Source organism: Haplochromis burtoni, unplaced genomic scaffold (assembly GCF_018398535.1).
Source record: "Haplochromis burtoni strain Fernald_Lab_line unplaced genomic scaffold, NCSU_Asbu1 Contig_130, whole genome shotgun sequence".
In the NCBI taxonomy this organism is placed as follows: Eukaryota; Metazoa; Chordata; class Actinopteri; order Cichliformes; family Cichlidae; genus Haplochromis; species Haplochromis burtoni.
Window position 1 is genome coordinate 672,739 of NW_024582491.1, and position 20,010 is coordinate 692,748.

At 40.1% G+C, this 20,010-nt stretch overlaps 3 protein-coding genes across 4 annotated transcripts in view; all 3 read right to left on the bottom strand.

Moving 5' to 3' along the window:
- Positions 1-368, bottom strand: part of LOC102299704 (E3 ubiquitin-protein ligase RNF19A) — a 33,912-nt gene extending 33,544 nt beyond the window's left edge. The window contains exon 1 of the mRNA XM_005930168.2: positions 135-368. The gene's annotated coding sequence lies outside the window, so the exon portion shown is untranslated. The remainder of the gene's footprint in view (positions 1-134) is intronic.
- Positions 369-4,158: 3,790 nt separating this feature from the next.
- pabpc1a (poly(A) binding protein, cytoplasmic 1a) lies at positions 4,159-9,367 on the bottom strand. Of its 2 annotated transcripts, none has more exons than XM_005930173.3 (16): positions 9,052-9,367; positions 8,511-8,737; positions 8,116-8,309; positions 7,837-7,952; positions 7,316-7,455; positions 7,123-7,217; positions 6,859-6,996; positions 6,565-6,660; positions 6,203-6,475; positions 5,989-6,079; positions 5,765-5,887; positions 5,511-5,653; positions 5,109-5,193; positions 4,884-5,014; positions 4,652-4,742; positions 4,159-4,539 (listed from the first exon to the last, which is right to left on the bottom strand). In XM_005930173.3, exons 2-15 carry the CDS (start codon positions 8,701-8,703, stop codon positions 4,653-4,655), a joined length of 1,908 nt encoding a protein of 635 aa, XP_005930235.1. In that variant the 5' UTR covers positions 8,704-8,737; positions 9,052-9,367; the 3' UTR covers positions 4,159-4,539; position 4,652. The 2 variants fall into 2 exon arrangements, with proteins under 2 accessions (XP_005930235.1, XP_014191603.1); XM_014336117.2 differs by having other exon boundaries at positions 4,630-4,742.
- A 972-nt stretch (positions 9,368-10,339) lies between these two features.
- The window catches only part of LOC102300830 (14-3-3 protein zeta/delta), an 11,579-nt gene continuing 1,908 nt past the window's right edge, over positions 10,340-20,010 (bottom strand). The window contains exons 2-6 of the mRNA XM_005930172.2: positions 19,508-19,819; positions 13,186-13,309; positions 11,959-12,122; positions 11,654-11,749; positions 10,340-11,406 (exon numbers count right to left, since the gene is read on the bottom strand). Coding sequence (XP_005930234.1) covers positions 11,353-11,406; positions 11,654-11,749; positions 11,959-12,122; positions 13,186-13,309; positions 19,508-19,810 — 741 coding nt within the window. The 5' untranslated portion in view covers positions 19,811-19,819 and the 3' untranslated portion in view covers positions 10,340-11,352. The remainder of the gene's footprint in view (positions 11,407-11,653; positions 11,750-11,958; positions 12,123-13,185; positions 13,310-19,507; positions 19,820-20,010) is intronic.

Below are 20,010 nucleotides of genomic sequence, written 5' to 3' on the forward strand. Positions count from 1 at the left end.
CCACAAGAAATTTTCTATAGCTTGTCTAGCTGACGGTTACCAGAAAGCAAGTCAGCTAACTAAGTACAAAACACAGCGAGCGGTAGCAATTGGCTACCAGTTAGCCAGGTTAGCTAGAAACGATGAGAACGTACCGTCTGTTGCTAGTGACACTTGTTCCGGAGACAGCAGGAAAGAAGAAACGCTCTCTTTTTCAGAAAACGTTTCAGTTCTTTAATCCCTGGTCTCACTGCAGTGCCGTCAGTTACTTGCCAACTTATTTTTCCTCTGTCTTCGGTCCCACCTATCCTTTCCGTTTCGAACGACAACAGCTCCTACAGAGCTCGCTCTGTTGTTCACAGTTCTCGTTCTGGCTCGGAAATTCAAATCATATCGCGAGATTTAGAGGAAAGCGGGTCCACAGGACCAGAAAATCTTGTATACAGTTATTGGACAACTGAACTTGACTGCATAGGACTAATTGGTTTCTATTACCATGGCTTACTTACTTAATGTTTAAAATGGAAATTGGCCACTACCAGAACAGGTTTCTTACAGCACATGAAAGATCCTGCAGACAGGTCAGCCGTAAACATACAAACCTAATCCATGCAAGAGAGGATTACACTGTACATCATAGGTGCACACACAAGACGAAGTGACAAGTGAGTGGATAAAAATGTTACACTTCTGATTATTAAATTAACTTTCACCCTCAACGCCATATTAAAACAAACCAAAAAGGAAAAAAATGTCTATATTTGAAGCTAGGATTCCTTATAGACAATTATAGATAATTAATAGGGCAGTTTGCCAAAAAGTCTGAATAAGACTGAAAATCATGTGGCAGCTGGAATCTAGGGTAAGCTGGAGGCTTTTAAATCAATAGATGCAGGTCAGTGTAAGCACAAAGTCCCTGTTTATGCTGTACATTGTATAGCTGCCTACACAGGACTAATCAGGCTACACAAGAACTTCATCCTTATACCCCAAAAGAAAACCACAACCATAGTTAACACAAAGATCCCTCTGAGAACTGAAGGCACATATAGCACCAATGGTGATTTACATGTATCTCTCAGTGAGGATGAAATGTATTTAATGAAAATCCTTCCTCTGTGAAACATAAACTGATATGAACACACACCATAAGCAGCAAAGCTGGATAATCCTATGAAATCCCAGTGGAACATTGTTTTGGGTCACCCATGTACTGGATTGGGTTTTGAAATATGTCCCACAGCTTAAAGCAAGGACTAAATCAGGCAAGTGTGAGGGGAGATGCAGAAAGAACCTAGAGCATCTATAAAGCCAGAAGCTGGGGTTATGTATAAAATATATTTTAGTCCACTAGAGCAATCAGGCAGTAATCACTATGGTCCTGATTAGAGCAGGGCGATATGGCCAAAAATATTTATCACGATATATATTTGAAAATTTGCGATAACGATATAACTGACGATATAATTGATGCGAGACAAAATACAACTCCACAACATTACTAGCGCAAAAAGACAACCTTCCATTTATTTTCACTTAAACAAGAAGCTGGTTTTTATGTACATTAAAGCTTTATAAAAATGTAACAGTGCAAATGCAAATTCCTTGCTGAAAGTTTAACCAAAAGGCATTTCCAGTAGAAATGGGCTGACATATCCTGAGCATAACCATGTATAATATCCACTGAAGTTAAAAAGAGGTGCTTTGCAACATTAAACTGCAGTGTGCAGTACGTATTTTTCGGACCATAAGGTGCACGGGATTATAAGGCACATTAAGCGAAACAAAGCAGTCAGATAAATCAAACTTTATTAAACTCATTCTTCTTGCTTCCTCCACTTCTGTACCATTGATTCATTAATGTTGAATTCTCTGGCAGCTGCTCTATTCCCATGTTGTTGCAGTATATTAATGACTAACCTCGTATTGTGGATGGATTATCTCAGTTGTTCTCCTGACTGAAGTTTGGTCCGTTTACAGCATCCTGCCATGCGATTGCATTTGTCTCTAACCATGAAGAACCTTCACGTTAACTTTTATAAGTGGAAAAGTGTTAGTGTTCGTCCTCCAGCTTCACTGTTTATGTTATGCTAACATAGCTGTGTCGCTAGCGATCACGTAGCACATCATTATATACCAGCTAGCCCAACTTCAGTAACCCTACAAACGTCACTGCTGTTTAGTTTCCTGTCTTCATTTATGTTGGAAGTGATAGCAGAGCTGTACGTTTGATTTTTTTCAGAAATCTCTCAGTCAGAACATGCTATATCATGCTTAGGTAACTAGCGAAACTAGCGAGCTAACTTCCGCTAGCTTCCTGCTAACTTCTAACTCCGTTAAATGTAATAAATTTTGTTTTCATGGATGCCTGGAAGTTAAACTTCATAGTTACACCTGGTAAAGCAGCAATGCTGATCGTTTTATTAAAGATGAAAGAATTTAGACAGTTTTTAACTCTCAGTGATGCTGCAGTGTTCGTTTGACCTGAAGATACGGAGTTTAGGACCCAGATTACTCCCAGATTTAAGAGCATCTTAGTCCGACAAATACGACAATAACGACGGCCGCTTGCATGTTCTGCAAAAAAATGTGCTTTGTCGTGTATCTGACGGACAAACACCAAACCAGTTCCACATCACTGAAGTTGCACCATTTTTACAAACCAATTCTGGTTCATCTGTTTCACTCAACAATCGGCCATGTGCGTATGAAAACAAAGGCACTGCGCATGCGCGTTTTACTCATGTTCTATCGCGATATTTCATTTTCCTATCGTTGCCTAACATTATACCGGTATTACCGTGAACGGTATAATATGGCCCAGCCCTAGTCCTGATAAAAACACAGATTCTAGGTAGAAAGGAATGTGTGAGGAGGTGAGATTAAAGCACTGTTCCAAAATTTTAGGAAAAATAAGCATTTGACTCACAACTACATCCAAAAGTGCACAAAAATGGAACATTGGATTGATAAAATGTTTTGTGGACATTTGAAGAAACAGGAACTCTTTTCTGACTGCTGCCTCATCTTCGTATATACGAAATCATACAAAAACCCTCTGCTGTGGTTGGAAAGTGTCAATGAGTAAGACAGAAGATGGGAAGAAAGAGCATATATACTACTATTAATAATTTTAACAGTTCACTAATTTGTAGTGTAGGAACATAAACACAGATTGTGAGGTAAGAAGAACTGTAGAAACTTCAAGACAGGATACAATAAACAGATGAGAACAGCACACATACCCACTCAGGGGTTCAGCACTCTTCATCAGAATACCTGAAAGGTCAAATGCACTGCATTTAAAGGAAACACCACCAAATAGAAAAAACACTCCCAAGAGGACAGAAAACACTAAAGGTTGGATAAGAATACACAAATGTTGTAAGAGTGCTGTAAAAGTGACAAGCCAAAAGTGAACGGCTAATAGCAAACATGTACTAGAGTATAATATAAATCATGTGATTACAGCACACATTGCTGTGCACTTTTTCCTCTTTCACAAGAGTGTTCTCCGCTTCAGTGCAATGCTTCCCGTTTTGGTTCAGTCACATTGACGTCCCCCCAAACACACTTCTGTTTTGTGTTTTTACAGCGTTTTTCCATTTGCTGATGCTTCATTAAGCTGACCTTTCAAGGGCAACAAAATACACAGCAATTGGCTTCCACACATTACAAAACAAATAAAAGTATAACTGTTTGCTTTGAACTCTTATCCAACTCAATTGTTAAGAGCTGATGAGACGCTTCCTCAAGCCTGCCCCACTATCAACCTTCAATGTTAATTTCATATTTTTTTAAAATCAGTATTATCAGAATCTTAAAAGTGAAAGATTTTTTTATTCCAGGAAAAAGTTTCTATGGAACAAAACAGGATCCAATCAGTCTGGATACTAATCAATTCAACACACTGTTTGTCCTTTTATTTAATAGTCAATTTTTCTGCATGTAGTCCAGCAGGCCCTTTTTTTTTTTTAGCGAAACAAGCATGAGATCAAATGTATGATGGACATAGTTCACAGAAAAGTGTGTAATCTGGAAACTGCTGCCTGAGAGCGACACCTGGTGGAGGAAAGCTGGCTGTGCTTTAAAATAGAACCAATACATTAAATCAACTCTTGACAGCAAATAATTATGTATGACCTGTAGCTGTTGACAACTGCAGTAATTTACTAAACAGAGAGCCCAAATTATTTATTGAGTTTATTACAGCCAGTAGTTTACGATACAAATCACCTTTCAAGATGCCCAGCTGCCACCTTCCTAAAGTGGGTGGATATTCTGAGCACTGACACAGTAAAATGACATAAAACAGAGGAATGCATTCAAATTTAATCATCTCAATTTTCTCTATTTTGCTATTTTTTTTTTCAACAAATTTTTGTTTATGATCAAGGTCTAGTCAAACCATCCCTAGACCTGGCAGAGTCAATCGTTTTCTTTTTTTTTTTTTTTAAGAAATAATTTATCATTTTGCGATGTTTTCAGAGTTTTAGGTTTTTCAATGTTTAAGTTTTTTTTTCTTTTTCCATCGGTGAAGCAGGTTTCAAAATGCTCGATCTGCAAGAGAGAAAAACACAGGGCTCAAATACATATTTGCTTCTTCTCTTTAGTATGATTTGTACACCAACAATTTATGAATGAACCTAAAATGTCTCTCCTGAGAACACACCTTAGACGCTGGGAACACCAGCAGGGGTGGAGGACTTCTGAGCAGCCTCCTTGGCCTGGTGGGCCTGGAGCACAGCAACAGCCTCATCCACCTGCAAAAGCATTACATTTATGAAACCAATTTATATGTTGCACTTCCCATTAAACATCAGTAATGAGGTGCATAGGCCATCTGTAGCAATTTAATCCTTTACGAGATACCACATTTATTAGAAATTACTTGTTTCTCTAACCTTTGAGCGCAACGACTCAGGTGACTCAAGCATGTGAAGCAGCTCTGAGTTGTCAATCTCCAGCAGCATACCAGTGATCTTGCCAGCCAGGCTGGGGTGCATGTTCTGGATCAGAGGGAACAGACGCTCACCTAAAGGGGAGGAAGAAGTCAACAATTAAATACTGAGTATAACGTGCCATGAGCATTTACACTTATTACCTTATAATCTGAGCTAATTATTTACCCAGCATCTGCTTCTGTTCCTGAGGTGGGGCTGCAGCCAGCATGGAGGCAGTTAGAGGCTCCTGTCCTTGGACATGGACTGCCGGCTGAAGGAGGGGGGGGGGCGTTAATGACTACACAACCACACTTTTACCACTTGAAGCAGACCGTGAATTACAATGACCCATATTAGTCATGAATACTTGTATTACTTTTCGCTTATCAAGCAGCACATAACTGTGCCAGGTTCTAAAGTCTGAACCCCACTTGGGGAGAGGGGAAAATAAAATTAATAATTATAAAAAAAATAAATCAGTACAACTGCATTTAATGTTGAATATCCTGAAGGTGTACATTTAGAAGATTTGCAGCAATTATATTTATGAATTACATCCACTGATATCAAAGTCAGTAGCATTCTTACCTGCTGCATGGTGACCTGTGGCTGGGAGGCCATGTGCTGCTGAGGGTTGCGCACACCAGCAGCATATTTGTACTGGGGCATGGCACGCACTGGGGCTGCGGCGGCTGAAGCATTGGCAGGGCGCTGGTTGAGCGCCTGTGTGGCTGCAATGACAACAGCAAGAGGAGCCTGATCAAAACTGCATCAACTCATCATCGGCTCGTGAGGAGACTAAATGCATCTGATTCCTGTCAAGTCAAAGATAAAATACTTACGCATACGCTGAGAAGCCATCATGCGTGGGACCTGGGTGTTGGTGGTGGCGGTTGCACGGATGGTGTTTAAGGCCTGAGGCCTGGGTGCTGTTGGGCGCATAGCATTGGGCATGTTCTGGAAGTCTAAAAGAAGGAAAGGGGGGATGGGGGGAGCAAACAGTCATTAGACTTTAGCTCTTTTTAAGTAAAGGCTGCATACGTATAATCTACATGTAATCACTTACGCTGAGGACGCACTCCTTGAGTAGCCCAACGGGGGCTGGGGCGCAGCTGGGCCAGCTGGTTGGCAGAGTAGTATGCAGCACGGTTCTGAGCCTGAGAAGAATCAAGCCATGTCATTAGTTACTGCTACTCCAAAAAACACAGCACACTGGTACAGTTTACCAAAACAGAGTTTTATGTCATGGAAAAGTACTAAATAGGGTGTTGTTGACTCACCTGAGGGATAGCCGCCATGAAATATCCTGAAGGTGGAGCAGGCTGGTATGGGTTAAGGACAGGGTTGGGCACAGCTCGAACAGTGGCCATCCTTTGCATGTACTGGTTGGTTAGATGAGCCTGACGCTCCTCTTTCCGCTGGGCAAGGGCCACATACAGTGGCTTTGTAGCCACAATACGCCCATTCATCTCTGTTACAGCTTTAGTGGCCTCTTCTGGAGAAGAGAAGCACACAAAGCCAAAGCCTTTGCTCCGTCCACCCTCCATCATCACCTAGGGAAACAAAAAAAATGGGTTAGCATTTTGTCTAATTATTGCCTTGTTAATTTCACGATCACAAATAAACCCCTCAAAGTTTTTACCTTAGCACTTGTTATGGTGCCAAATGGGGAGAATTCTTTGCGCAGACGCTCGTCATCAAGGCCATCATCCAGGTTCTTCACATACAGATTGACACCCTGGTACATGGAAAATCACAATAAAACTGTTGGACGGTAGTTCAGCATTCCTGCTACTGTCCTTCAGGTTATGCTCCAACATCACAGCAACGAAATTAAATACTGCACCAATCAGACGCAAGATAGCTTTCCCTAAATTGTTCTTGTGACACAATGTGGTGCATGAAAGTGCTCTAACCAAGAAACGGGCCAACAAACCTGATATCTGGTCATGCGATCCTGTTTCATCTGCTCAAATTTGCGTTTGAGCTCATTCTGCCGCTCCCCTTTCTTCTGTGCACGGCCCACATAGACTTGCCTGCCATTCAGTTCTTTACCGTTCATTTCATCTACAGCCTACAACAAAACAAAAGTCATGATTAGGTATGGATTCAAAGAAAAAACTACAGCAAGTGCCTTTTTCAAAGCCTCTGGAGATACCAAAAGTCCCCCGCCCCCCCAAGAAAGAAGAAAGCTGTTAACCTTCTGGGCATCTTCATGCCTCTCAAAGCTGACAAAGCCAAATCCCTTGGATTTGCCACTTTCATCAGTCATAACCCGGATGCTGAGGGCAGGCCCTACAAAACACAAGAGCTAATCAACACATAACACAGCAAATCATACTAACAGCATTTGTGATTATTAAAAGTGTGTCTCTGAAATCTTGCCATCTTACCATATTTGCTAAACAACTCCTTCAGCTTCTCATCATCCATGTCCTCGCCAAAGTTCTTGATATAAACATTAGTAAACTCTCTGGCTCGTGCTCCAAGCTCAGCTTCCCTCTCTTTACGCGATTTGAAGCGTCCAACAAATCTGTTAATAACATGACATACAAAATTTATTTTCTAACTTCATCAAAATATATTCTGATAAAGTTTAAATCAAATACAATGGGGTGAAAGTCCTCCTGTGTTGGTAAAATGAGTGTCAGACATTGAAGAGAGCATTTTGGGAAAACAACATACAGCTTATGTAATAAGGAGTGATAACTCTAGAGCTACTGCGATAAGTGAACTTCACTGCTTCAAACCAAAATGTAATAAATCCTATCAGCTCAGTTCCCTCACGATTTAGAACTAAGCTCTATAACAACAGAAAGTACATTAGGCAAAACAGGAGAACAAGATGCAGTCACACACAAACTTTGATCACACTCCTTCAAACACACACTTGTACAACAGTAGGCACACTTACACTTTTCTGTCATTGAGCAACATGCCGTTCATTTTCTCAATGGCCCGTTCAGCAGCTTCATGGGTCTCAAAGTGCACAAAGCCGTAACCCTTTGAGCCATTTTCATCACAAACCACCTTGGAGAAGGAAGATTTTAGGAGGTCAAAACCATTCACAAACAACATGCATTCCACACAATTGAAACTCTACCGGCTTTAAACGGTCCAATCATTAGTCATGCTAATTAGTTGATTTCATATACAAAACACAGCCAGAAGAAATGGCACCACAGGATGATACCTTGCAGGACAGGATGTTTCCAAATGCAGAGAATGTATCATACAAGGCCTTGTTATCGATGGATTTGTCCAGATTCTTGATGAAGATGTTTCCCACCCCACTCTTCCTCAGTGAGGGGTCACGCTGAGACCACATGATACGGAGAGGCCTGCCTTTTATTACATCAAAGTTCATGGTGTCCAAAGCTCTTTCGGCTAAAACAAATAAACAAATATGTTGCACTTACTTCCATTTTCTTCGTGATTTAATTATTCTAGTAGTATGGCATGTTGATAATTTAATAAAGCACATGTTTAAAATTAAAGATAAAACGAGGTAGCACGGTACATGTTCAAAATGGAGTCTGTCAGTACCACATTTCCTTACATGCTCTGCATAGATCGCGGTAAACTTACCGTCAGCTGGCTGTTGGAAGTTCACATAGGCATAGCCTAGGGAGCGACGGGTGATCATGTCTCTGCATACTCTAATGGAGAGGATGGGTCCAGCCGGGCTGAATTTCTCGTATAGCATGGCTTCGGTAACGTCTGGGTGCAGGTCTCCCACATACAGGGAGGCCATCGGGTAGCTAGGCGCGCTGGGATTCATGGCTGGCGAAGCGTGTTCTCAGGCTACGTCTCAACTGCAAGTTCGATATTTTGAGGACAATCGTCAACCAAAATCAACCTTTTAAGATTGGAGAGATTATTTATATCCGTCTCTACACCAATGCAGGCAGTTATCGCTTAACCGTTAACAACGTGGGCTAGTTAGCGTGATTAGCAAAATGTCGGAGCGTGGCCTAACCGATGTGACTGGCCCAAATTGAAATTTCAATTTTTGCAATCACTTACAGCACTCAAATTTCGGTAGCTTGCAAAACAAATGTTATAATTAACACGTATGCCTGAAAGGACAACTGACTTTAACGTAAAAGACAAGTAGTTAACAATATACCTGGCTAAAGTTAATCGCCCACGCTTTCAACAATGAGGCTAACAGCTTAGCTTGCTAACGTTCTTCTCGTTCCGTCTTTCTTTCTTATCCGTTGGCAGCGTCTTCTTCGCGTTGCTTGAGTTGGCAAATCAAATCCTGCTTCACCGATTTTTGTTTTTCTTATAAAAATATGTCTGCGTGTGCTCTCTAGCTTTTGGTTTGTTTCATAATAAAATGTGTGCCGAGACTAGCCCCAGAGCACACCCTACGCAGACGGATTACAGGATTGAAAGAAAGGTCGGCGGAGGTTGTTTCCCTGTTCCACTCGAAACCACGGCGCGTTTGCTACCAATGCTTGACGTCACACATCTCGCGATATTTGAACTCTATATTTAATTTACAATTAAAAATCTGACGCATAATCTGTCTCATAAACGTTTAAGATTTACTGTTTTCTACACCTTACGAGGCTTATATGTTCAGTTATGTCTTCAACGTTGTATTCTAATTGGCGTGTATTCACGAATTTCTTGTGATTATTCGCCTATAAAAGCGAGGGGAAAAGGAACAAGGGCATACTTGTGGTGGCAAAGCACAGACCACGGACGCTTGGGGAAGAGACTACCTGGTGTCCTAAACAACGCTACTTCCATCACGTTTCGGTCAGCCATTGCCTTCTCTGATTACTGGGACGTAGTCCTGGAAAACTAAAGACATCTAAAATATAAAGCGTTATCCTTCACATGCAGTGAACATGTAACCTTTGTCACACTACAAGGAAGATAAGCTGAGGGAAACGTCTGCAGGAACACTCCCGTATCATTTATTGCACTCGTGTTCACTGGAGGGTTGGTTCTGAAAGATGCGGCAGCAACTCAGCATTTCTCTGACATGGCTGTGCTCTGGGCGCTCACAGCTAAGGTAGTGAAGCAGCAGACACACCCAAGGAGCCGAGCAGCACAAATTTTTCGTTTTTCCTTAATCTAGATTTTCAAGTATTTTCAGCTAAACAACACGTGTACTTCTAAATCCCATCAAACAGCTTTCAGATGTGTATAAGGTGTTTTAGTGTTTGAATTTCTCCATCTCCAACTTCCAGATGTGGTCTGTGTTGTAGAGTAGTTATTTCCCGGTATTTGTAACTAATCCATTATATTAGATTCTGCATGTCGTTTATATTGCTGCGTGGGAAAAAAAGGTGGGTATAGTGGTAACTTGTAACACAAATCCCACACTCTAAAACCCACAGTCTAGAAATGTTACAGCACTACAAGACCACCAATGTAGCAATGAAATGGACACATTAAACTTAAATTATTATTTTTTTTATTCCACTTACATGAAATTACACATTTCCCCCAAAAATTACAGTTATGCTTGGGTGTCCTGTAAGAAAATTCCAAAGACAGACAAAGCTAACCAGCCCAACAACAACCTTCTTTACTCCTCCAAAAACTACTTCTTACCACCATGCAGTTCAGGCAAGTACTGAGAAAAAGGAAAAAACAAAACAAAATGTCTTAATTTGAAAAAGCATTAATTAGATACGCAGATGGATCTTTCTTTTCTTTCTTTTTTTTTTTTTTTAAACTGCCGTGCCAATACAAAACAAAAACAATACAAGCTTGTGTGCTCGTGCTCTTTTGTTCTTCAAAGTTTTCTATACCTCATAACTGATGCATAGAAATACAAGAGCAGTCTACTAAAAACAAACAAAAAAGATAGTAAGAGTAGAAAGTTGAGCAACAGTATGTAGAATGTAACCTTGTCTTCCAACTAAATCTTGGCTTCCTTCTCCCAATCACATCTTCACTGTCTTTACCTCTGCTGTTATTCCCCTTGCCATGTACAAACTCAGTTGTTGTCACCTCAAATATAAGGAGGCAGCTCCTGTTTTTGTCAAGCACAAATGTGTCATCAAAGGATGGTCAAACACAGCACCGTTAATGAGTAGTACAGCACATACAGCTTAAATATTTTCTTACTTCTACAAACTTAACCTGCTGCATGTTTCATGAGTTTAAGAAACTGCCCTTTCACCCAGCACCTTAATAATGCAACACCCAAAAACATCTAAACCCAAACACTTTTACCCTCCCACCACACCACTTGAATTCCCCTCCCCTTTCCCCACAGTTACTACAAAAAGAAGGAATAGTAAACCGATGGGAATGAGATGAGTACTGAGAGACCTTAGATAGAAAAAAAGATGGAAAGAGTTGGATGACAATGATCAAAATGAGGTGGTCTCAGTGTTGATGATCATGATGAAGATGAGCCAGGACAATGGCAGGACAACAGGGATGACTACGGGGGTCTGGCTCAATCTCTTGGCTCTGAATCCTCGCCTTCAACCTGGTTGTCCGAGGTCCACAGCTGTGGAAAGAGAAGGAGCAGTAAGTGGGAAGAAAGGAATTAATGACCCGGCAGAGGAGAGGCAAACATGCAAGGACAGCAAAAATCATTAACATCTAATCTTAAAGGAATGTTAAAATACAGACCTATGTTAAATAACTTATTTGTGACTACCAGAGCTGACCACAAAGTTTTAGTCTGAGTCAGGTAAATCATTTTGTGAAGAAAAATGTCATTTCAGTAGTAAGATTTAAGAAATGTAACTTACCGTCAAGTTATCTCTCAATAGCTGCATGATTAGTGTGCTGTCTTTGTATGAGTCTTCACTCAGGGTGTCAAGCTCTGCAATGGCGTCGTCAAAGGCCTACAGGGTTCAAAAACACAGTTCGGTGAGATTTCGATAGCCTAAAACAAGCTGTTGTGTTTGTGTACACAGGTTTTAGTTGTCATTTGTATTTAACAGCAAATTTACACTTGAGTCCTCAAAGATTGATAGCAGAGAAATAACATTACAGTTAGCACTTTAAAATCTCCAGAAATGTAAACAGAAGCTATGTGGAGTAATGAGTTTACCTGCTTGGCGAGCTTGCAGGCTTCTTCAGGTATGTTGAGGATCTCATAGTAGAAAACGGAGAAGTTAAGGGCAAGACCAAGACGGATTGGGTGTGTGGGCTGCATTTCACTTTTGCTGATATCAAAGGCGGCTTGGTAGGCTTCCTGTGAATTTGAAATGATGCCTGAAAGAGAAAGGAAAGGGCAGTGGAGCTGTGAGACTTACAAACGTGGAAAATTTAAAACTGAGCGTCAGATAGCATTTTCTTTTTTGTTAGTTGACATGCAAGCAGTAATAAAACATTTAGTTCCCCCCCCCATATGTTACAATTTTTTTTTAATTATTATTTTTTTTAATATCATGATACAAGTTTGAGGTTAAATCGCCCACCCCTACAAGAGACAGGCAACACCTTTCTGTGGCATTAAGGCGTTTACAGTTCCTGCTGGGTGGAGGCCAGAAAGGAGGAGGCGTTTTCAAACTATTTACCACAGATGTCCTGTTCACACACACATCTGACTGGTTTAACCCATGGGGACCTGCACAGACTTCCATTATGCATTTTAAAAAGAACAAAATTTAATATAAAACTAGACTGTATAAAAGTATAAAATACAATTTTCAGCCATGTTCCCAGTATTAGTAGAGTTTAGAAACTTTAAAGAGACCATCAAAGAGGGAATGCATCGGTCTCATTTGTAGACACTGGCATGCTTTCTTTCCCCCAACCACTAGGGGGCATCTGGGTCAAAAAAAAAAAAAAAGAAAAAAAAAGTAGGAAATCCCTGAACGGACCATAATGATTTGATCCCAAGAAAAATTTTCAAGTAATCCAAGCAGGTCACTGTAGACCAAATAAAAGGTATCGTATGTAAAAAAATAAAAATAAAAGAACCTATGCTTCAATGTAATCTTTTTCAAAGTTTTCTAAAAACTGACAGCAACTACCAAAGATCTTTTAGCCCTTAGTACATTCATCCTACCTCTTACTCAAGGAGGACATTTTGACACTTCAGAATTAGAATCTCTATTGTCATTGTAACAAGTCAACAAAATAAAGTGCAGTCCCTGTGGTGTTAAGAGAAAAAGGTTTAAATATAATTACAAAAGAATAGTATAAAGAAAAGAGCACAGTCATTCAGTACACTCCGATACTTTCACAAGTTAACTGATATCTAATATGTATATTTCAGTTTATCTCAGTCAGCCAAAGATCTAAACCATCACCATACTGAAATGGAGCTTACCTTTCTTGGTGTCTCCTGTAGCCACCTCCGCTAGGTAGCGATAGTAATCGCCTTTCATTTTCAAGTAAAAGACTTTACTCTCTGCTGCTGTAGCGTTTGGAATAAGATACTTGTCCAAGAGACCCTGTTTGAAAACAAAAACAGACAGCAAAGTTTTAGAAAACAATGGACTAAGATATTTAATATAATAGGCAAGGCAAGTTTATTTATATAGCACAATTCAACAACAAGGTGATTCAAAGTGCATATAAGACATGTTCTCTAATATATGCAAGTAGGGCTGTTCGATATAACGATATATATCGGACGACGATATAAAACGTCTATTGTTTCATTTTCCGCTATCGTTTGTTTCGTGGTGTCGCAAAATAATCTGTTTACGGCAATATTTTTTCATCGTTTTGATGGTCACTGTAGTGGCTATATTAATTTCTGAAAGTTCTCCCTTTCTCTTATGTTTAATATAACCACAATACGGACAGACAAGCAACTGTTTTTATGCGTTGTCGTTAGCAACAACGACGGTAAAACCATCACGTGGCACCGCCGTCCGCTTGTTTATTTTCCACATAAACCTTTCACAATAAAGCTCAAGATCCTGTTGAGACTTTTCAAAATAAATTGAATCACGTGAAACAGTATGCAGTGTTTACAGATGAGAAGCAAAGAAAGAGCCATCAGGTGCCAAAAAATAAACCTTAGACTCAAATGTTAGAACAGGCTTTTCCCCGCAGCACGCCGTGTAATAAATACTCAAAGAAAATTGCGGCTATTACAACTTATGTCTAAAAATGTATAGTTTCACGCATCGGTTGAAACACTCGACTCCAGGTACACAACGCCCAGCTGAAAACACTTCACGCAAGTCGAGCTGCCCGAGATTCACAGAATTTACAGAAAATGTTAAATTTTTGTCATTTATATCGTTGTCAGGACGATAGACATCTTATACCGGGATATGACAGTTTGGTCATATTGCACAGCCCTATATGTAAGCACGTTTTACAACATTGAAGCCAAAACGGCAGCAGTCATCTGTGACCTTTATTGTAAATGTATGCATAATGCATTGACAAAAAACGGTATTCTTACATCACGTGCTGTTAATGTTCAATTTCTACTCATCACTTGTTTCCTGAGCCTACAGGAGAAGTTAAACGTATTTCTGCCTAGTCCAATTAAAAACAAAAACGTGGACAGGCTGAATGGACAAGTGTGGAGTAAAGATGGTTGAGATGGGAAATTTGTGGCAGAGGAAAAAAGAGGGCGTGGATGAAAAGCAACAGGGGTGAAGGAAGAGGAGAAAGCCAGGCTGCTGAACTCCTGATGAGCTTTTGCTTAGAAGTAGGTCACTCAGAACCCAGCTCGGCTCTTCACCGCACAAGGATGCACCACTTGGTACCCTAGTTCTGAGGGTAACATGAATACTAGCAGGCAGGGAACAGAATACCTTTCTTTAGTGGGAGTGTGCCTTGGTAATGTGCTATATTAAAGAGCAATGAAACGATATCAAACATTAACGGTAAATGGACTGATTCTTATATAGCACTTTTCTACTCTCCCGGAGTACTCAAAGCGCCTGTATACAACAATGAATAAATACTTTAATTTTAATGTAGTTTCCATCTGGCCATTTGCACTTCTCACAAGAGCTGTGCAATAAAGAGATTACAGATGGCAAAGCAGAATTGTTCCTTGTAGCATTGGTGACCAAATGTTAAACCTCCATTAAAATAACATCTTGATTTGTATGTTTTCACAGGTCTTAAATATGACCTCCAAAAACATGATGAGCTGAGTTTTGTTCCTTGGGAAAAATAAATGTTGCAAGATGGAAATACATTACAAAAATGGTCTAAAAGCATTACGTGAGTGCTCTTACACTGATGTGACTGAACAGAGAAGCCCTCTGGGATGTCAATGTAGGTCTGGGCCACTGGCAAGGCTAAAATCAAAACTACAACCATGGCATGATGGGGAGTAAATAAAAAACAAACAAACCCAACAACAACGTAGCAGCAACTCTGCTTTCATTACATTTTTATCTTAAGTTCTATCCCCAAGTTAAGAAAAGAGTTATTACTAAAATATGGAATAACTTAATATTTCTAAACATGACAGTAATGCACAAACTATGTCTGCATGGAGATTCCTTCCAGTTAACACGTGGTTCCTCATCTTATTCATGCCAGTGAGAGTGAGCATCAGGGTGTGTGCACACGTGTTTGTGCAGGCACCATGAGGCAGGAGCACTCACTGCTACAATTATATTATGTAACAAGTACTAACATCACATTGCTTAAAACCAAGAAGAAATTTAAGTGAAATATTTTGCATCCTCAGTAATGTTTGCACTTTCTGTGACAACAGCTTTTTTGGTCCTGCTACTAAGAACAGGAATAAACATGTCTTTAGACTGGGCCAGATGAAAGCTCACACAAACTAGTCCACTTAAAGTACGCACTGCTGGTGCACTTGTCCCACACCCCTTATGTGCCCATTTGGCTCTCTCTTTCAGTCCCCATAAGGCTTTTTGGCGGAAGTGGAGAGCAGTGAGCCAGAACATTTGTAGCTCAGCCTCTGTCATTATAGGATTAGGGCTCAATGAGTCACCGGGCAGATAATGCGCAGGGAAAGGGATGAACAGAAGCAGAGCTCCGACAGATGGATAGAGTACATAATATGTTTGCAAAAATTATAAAAATAGTTAACACAAAAACAAGTGGCTAAGATCAGTAGAAAAAGTAAACTATTAGTGGAGTTAACAAATGCATCTTTTTCAAAAATACAAACACTTCATCTGGTAACAGAATGTAGATGCAGCAAGCTGATCAAGCCAAAAGAAAGATGAGGGCTTTGTAACCCTCCAAACAGATAACCATGTGTGCATTTATATTCCCAGTAGGGACATGCACAATTAGTCAACTAATCATTAGCGTTTTTCAAGCATTCATGCTACTGTGAATGAATTCACAGTATTGTTCTTCTAATCTTTATTATTATTTTAAAATTTTATTATCTATTCCATATGTTTTTTAGACTCCTGGTAGAGTGGGAGGAGGGGGGAAATTTATCTTAAAATCTTTTCTTAAAACTGCTGCTGTGTCCACAGCGTTTGCTCTACAGATATGATTTTACACTCATAACGTAGCCATCGCCGCCCTCTTTCATCCAATGTGTTTATTATTGTAATAGGTGTTATGGTTCTTTCATAAATGTCACCAATGCACAGCCTCTTCCCTCCAACTCTTTCAGGGTCAGAATTTTGTCAATACGACTTGTACTTTTCACTTGGGAAGGATTTGTTTCGGGCTGACTTTTCTGTTTATTTTAAGCAGCAGAAGTGAGGTGCATGTCTGTGTGCGTGTGTATGGAGCCATTGGGTGCAGTCACTATAGCAACCAGGCTCATACCTGCCTGCTTAACGAGCTCTGTCTCTCATTCTGCCAAGATTCATCTTAAACACTTCTCTTTCAACTGCTGCTGTGTCCACAGTGTTTGCTCTACAGCCATCATTTTACCCTCAAAATGTAGCCATTGTTGTTCTCTTTCCAACAGCGTGTCTTTCAAAGCTCAAAGTTGTAAACTTTTTAAACTGTGTGGATCCAAGTGGAGGGATCACATTTTAGTCATTCAGTGATTCAAAGAATATGAACTTTTAATATTCATTCAGATGTTTTCGGACTCTAAATTTTATTTTGTTATTACTCATCTTTTTCTAATTTACATTTTAAACATGTTCAGCTATTTTCCAACTTCTTCTGTCTGAACATCAGCTTTCGAAAGTTTTGCACTTTTGTTTTCAGGTTAAAAATTCTGTATTTTCCAGCTCATTCAACATTTTTAACTTAACATTCAGCAATTAATTCATTTCAGTGGATACATTCAGATTCCAGCATTCACACTGCAGTTTCTTCAGAAAATGCACTTTCTAGTTACTATTGTCACTAGCTGGTACCAGATGTAATAGTTGTTTAATCTAATTGTCTTACATTTTACTTTCTAACCACTGCCGGTGAATAGCGTGTCCTAATGTTATGCAGACATCTGTCACCAGATCAAGCGTAGTTGGTAAGAAACGCCAAAAAAACATTAATCTTGGCCTGATTTTTTTTGTTAACACCATTACTGTTAGTTCTTTTAAAGACAAAAAAAAAAAAAAAAAAAAAAAAAAAAAAAGAAAAAAGCAGCATAACTGAGCGTTATTTGAGAGGTAGATGTGCTTTCCCTTCTTTATAGGATGAGGAGTTCAGTCACTCGGGAGGGGCTCAGAAGAAAGCCATTCCTCCTCCACATCGAAAGGAGCTAGCTGAGGTGGACAGGGGCTGCCCTACCCAAAGGAGCCCCCAGGGTACATGAGTGCATGATGCAAGGTGCCTCACAGTTGGGCAGCATGACTCATTACTGAAGAATGTGACTAACGCTTTAAAAAAGCCTTTGCTTGGAGTTTTTTTTTGTAGTTGAACGGTTCTTAAATTTAACCTAAAATCTGAGTGTTTTTGTTTTTAAATAGCCAGTTACTTGATTTTCTTTTTGCCTCATTTAGTTGACAAAGAAATTAGTCGCCAGGAACATCCCTAATTCCCAGCATGCTAAACTTGGAATCTCGAGTTTAGTTCAACTGGACAGTCCAAAGTAGAGACTCAAGTTGTCCCTGGTAACTAAAGATAAAGGGCCTTTCTCAATATGCGTACTTGCGTTCTCGTGTTCTTGTGATACGTCATCAGTCGGAGACCAAGTACTGTTCCAATTCGAAGTACGCATCAAGTTGAGAACGCGAAAAAGTCCCGGATGTGTTCTCGCTCCGCCCGTTTTATCGAGCATGCATCGGTGGTGACTTGTGTGGACTTGGTACAGCTAAATATCCCAGAATGCATTTCGTCCAAAACTCATGGCGGACAAGCGGGGCTAAAAACTTAAATATTACTCTTTCTGGGTCACAAAATAAACTATTAAGTTCTTTTCAAGCGAGAATGTAGCTGTGTAAACTTCAAATATATGCTCGATTTATCAAGATATCATATATTTCCAAACGCGCTCCGACGTTTTCGGAGACGTCTGTGACCCGCCAGCTCCATAGCAGACAGCGAGGTCGAGGATTATTACAGCCGGCAAGAACAGCGGACTCCCGGCACATCGTTTTCAACCCCCTCGCGGTCTTTTCGCTACTCAGGTTTAACAAACCCCAAGTAGCTGTCTATTGTATTGAGTGTCCACTAAAATAAAAATAAAAGCGTTCTAACATCTCACCTGCTTGTTTTTATTAAGGTATGTACACGTATGTACATGTACACTATTTTTATTAAGATGTGGCTGTGGCTCAGGAGGTAGAGTGGGTCTTCCACCAATTGAAATGATCAGTGGCTTGATCACTGGCTCCTCTGTTCTGCATATCAAAGTATCCTTGGGTAAGACCCTGAACCCCAAGTTTTCCCTTATACATCCATTGGAGTGTTAATGCTAGAAGGCGCTTTAGTGTATAAAAATGTACTTGTATGTGTGTAAATGTGTAAGTGATTTGGTGAAGTTTGTAATAGAAAATGCTTTCATTAATCAATTAAAAAAAAATGGAGAGAAGTGTGGTGTATAAGTACTAGTCTTAAAGATACGCGCTCTTTCCATTACAATCTTTGTAATATTTACAGAATACTTCTGTAATCATATTTTTGGGCATCAAGATAAACACCCTTTCCACAATGGTACAAAAGTAAAAATACAGCAAAGCTGACTTTGCCAAGAGGACAAGTAAAGTATGTTAGGATATTCAAATGAGAAGATGCTGATAGACTCATTACATACATCAGTAAGGTCAAATGCAAACCACTATTGCCGAGATGATCTTTAACAATAACTCAATTATGTTCTAGCATTGAGGTCACAGCAAGGATGGTGTACTGTTAGACTGAATTATTTCTATTACACCCCCCCCCCCCCAACCTGGGGAACACAGTTCATGCTAATCTTTAAACAAATTCCCATTATTTTTCCTGTGCCTTTGGTGGAATATTTCTGTGGAAAATCACCACAGCCTCAACAACTTTAAAGATTTCAGCAACATATTAAAAGTATATGTGTAACAAATTTTCATGACTTTGAGTTTATCATTTCAAAGGTTCTCTTGACCCTCTGCATCTCCTCCATCCATTAGTCTGTTGTGAGGCCTTTCTGCTCATCACTACTAGCTTCAGCTTCAATAGCCCATTTCCTAGTACCACACCATCCACCATCCCTCCACTGCAAATGTCCAAACAATCTCAGCCATGTCTCTTAACTCCCCCAATCTAAAAGAAAAAATAATGAATTAATAATAAATGAATCTCACCAGGACATCATGGCAGATTTCTTTCAGCTCAGTCTCAATCTTCTCCCGGTAGTCCTTGGCTAAGGCTACCTTCTTTTCAGAGCCCTCGGTCTTCTGCTCAATGCTGGAGACCACGCGCCACGAGGACCGACGGGCACCCACCACATTCTTGTATGCCACTGACAACAGGTTGCGCTCCTCATTTGACAGCTCCAGGCCTTCCTCTGTCACAGACTTCATCAGAGCAGCCATGTCATCATAACGCTCAGCCTGCTCGGCCAGCTTGGCCTTTTGCACCAGTTCCTTCTGAGGTGCCTCAGACATGACTGTTCACTGGAGAATGGGGAACATAGAAAAGGTTGAAATCAGTTAAGTTAAAAAGTAGTATGACAACTCTTCTGTTCCACCAGCAGATACAATTTTTCATTTCAGGGTCATTTAATGCGTCAAAGTGGAAATACAATAATGAATGTGGGTCCTAAAAAAAACTGTACACATCACCTAACACATTTAATTGAGTTTCC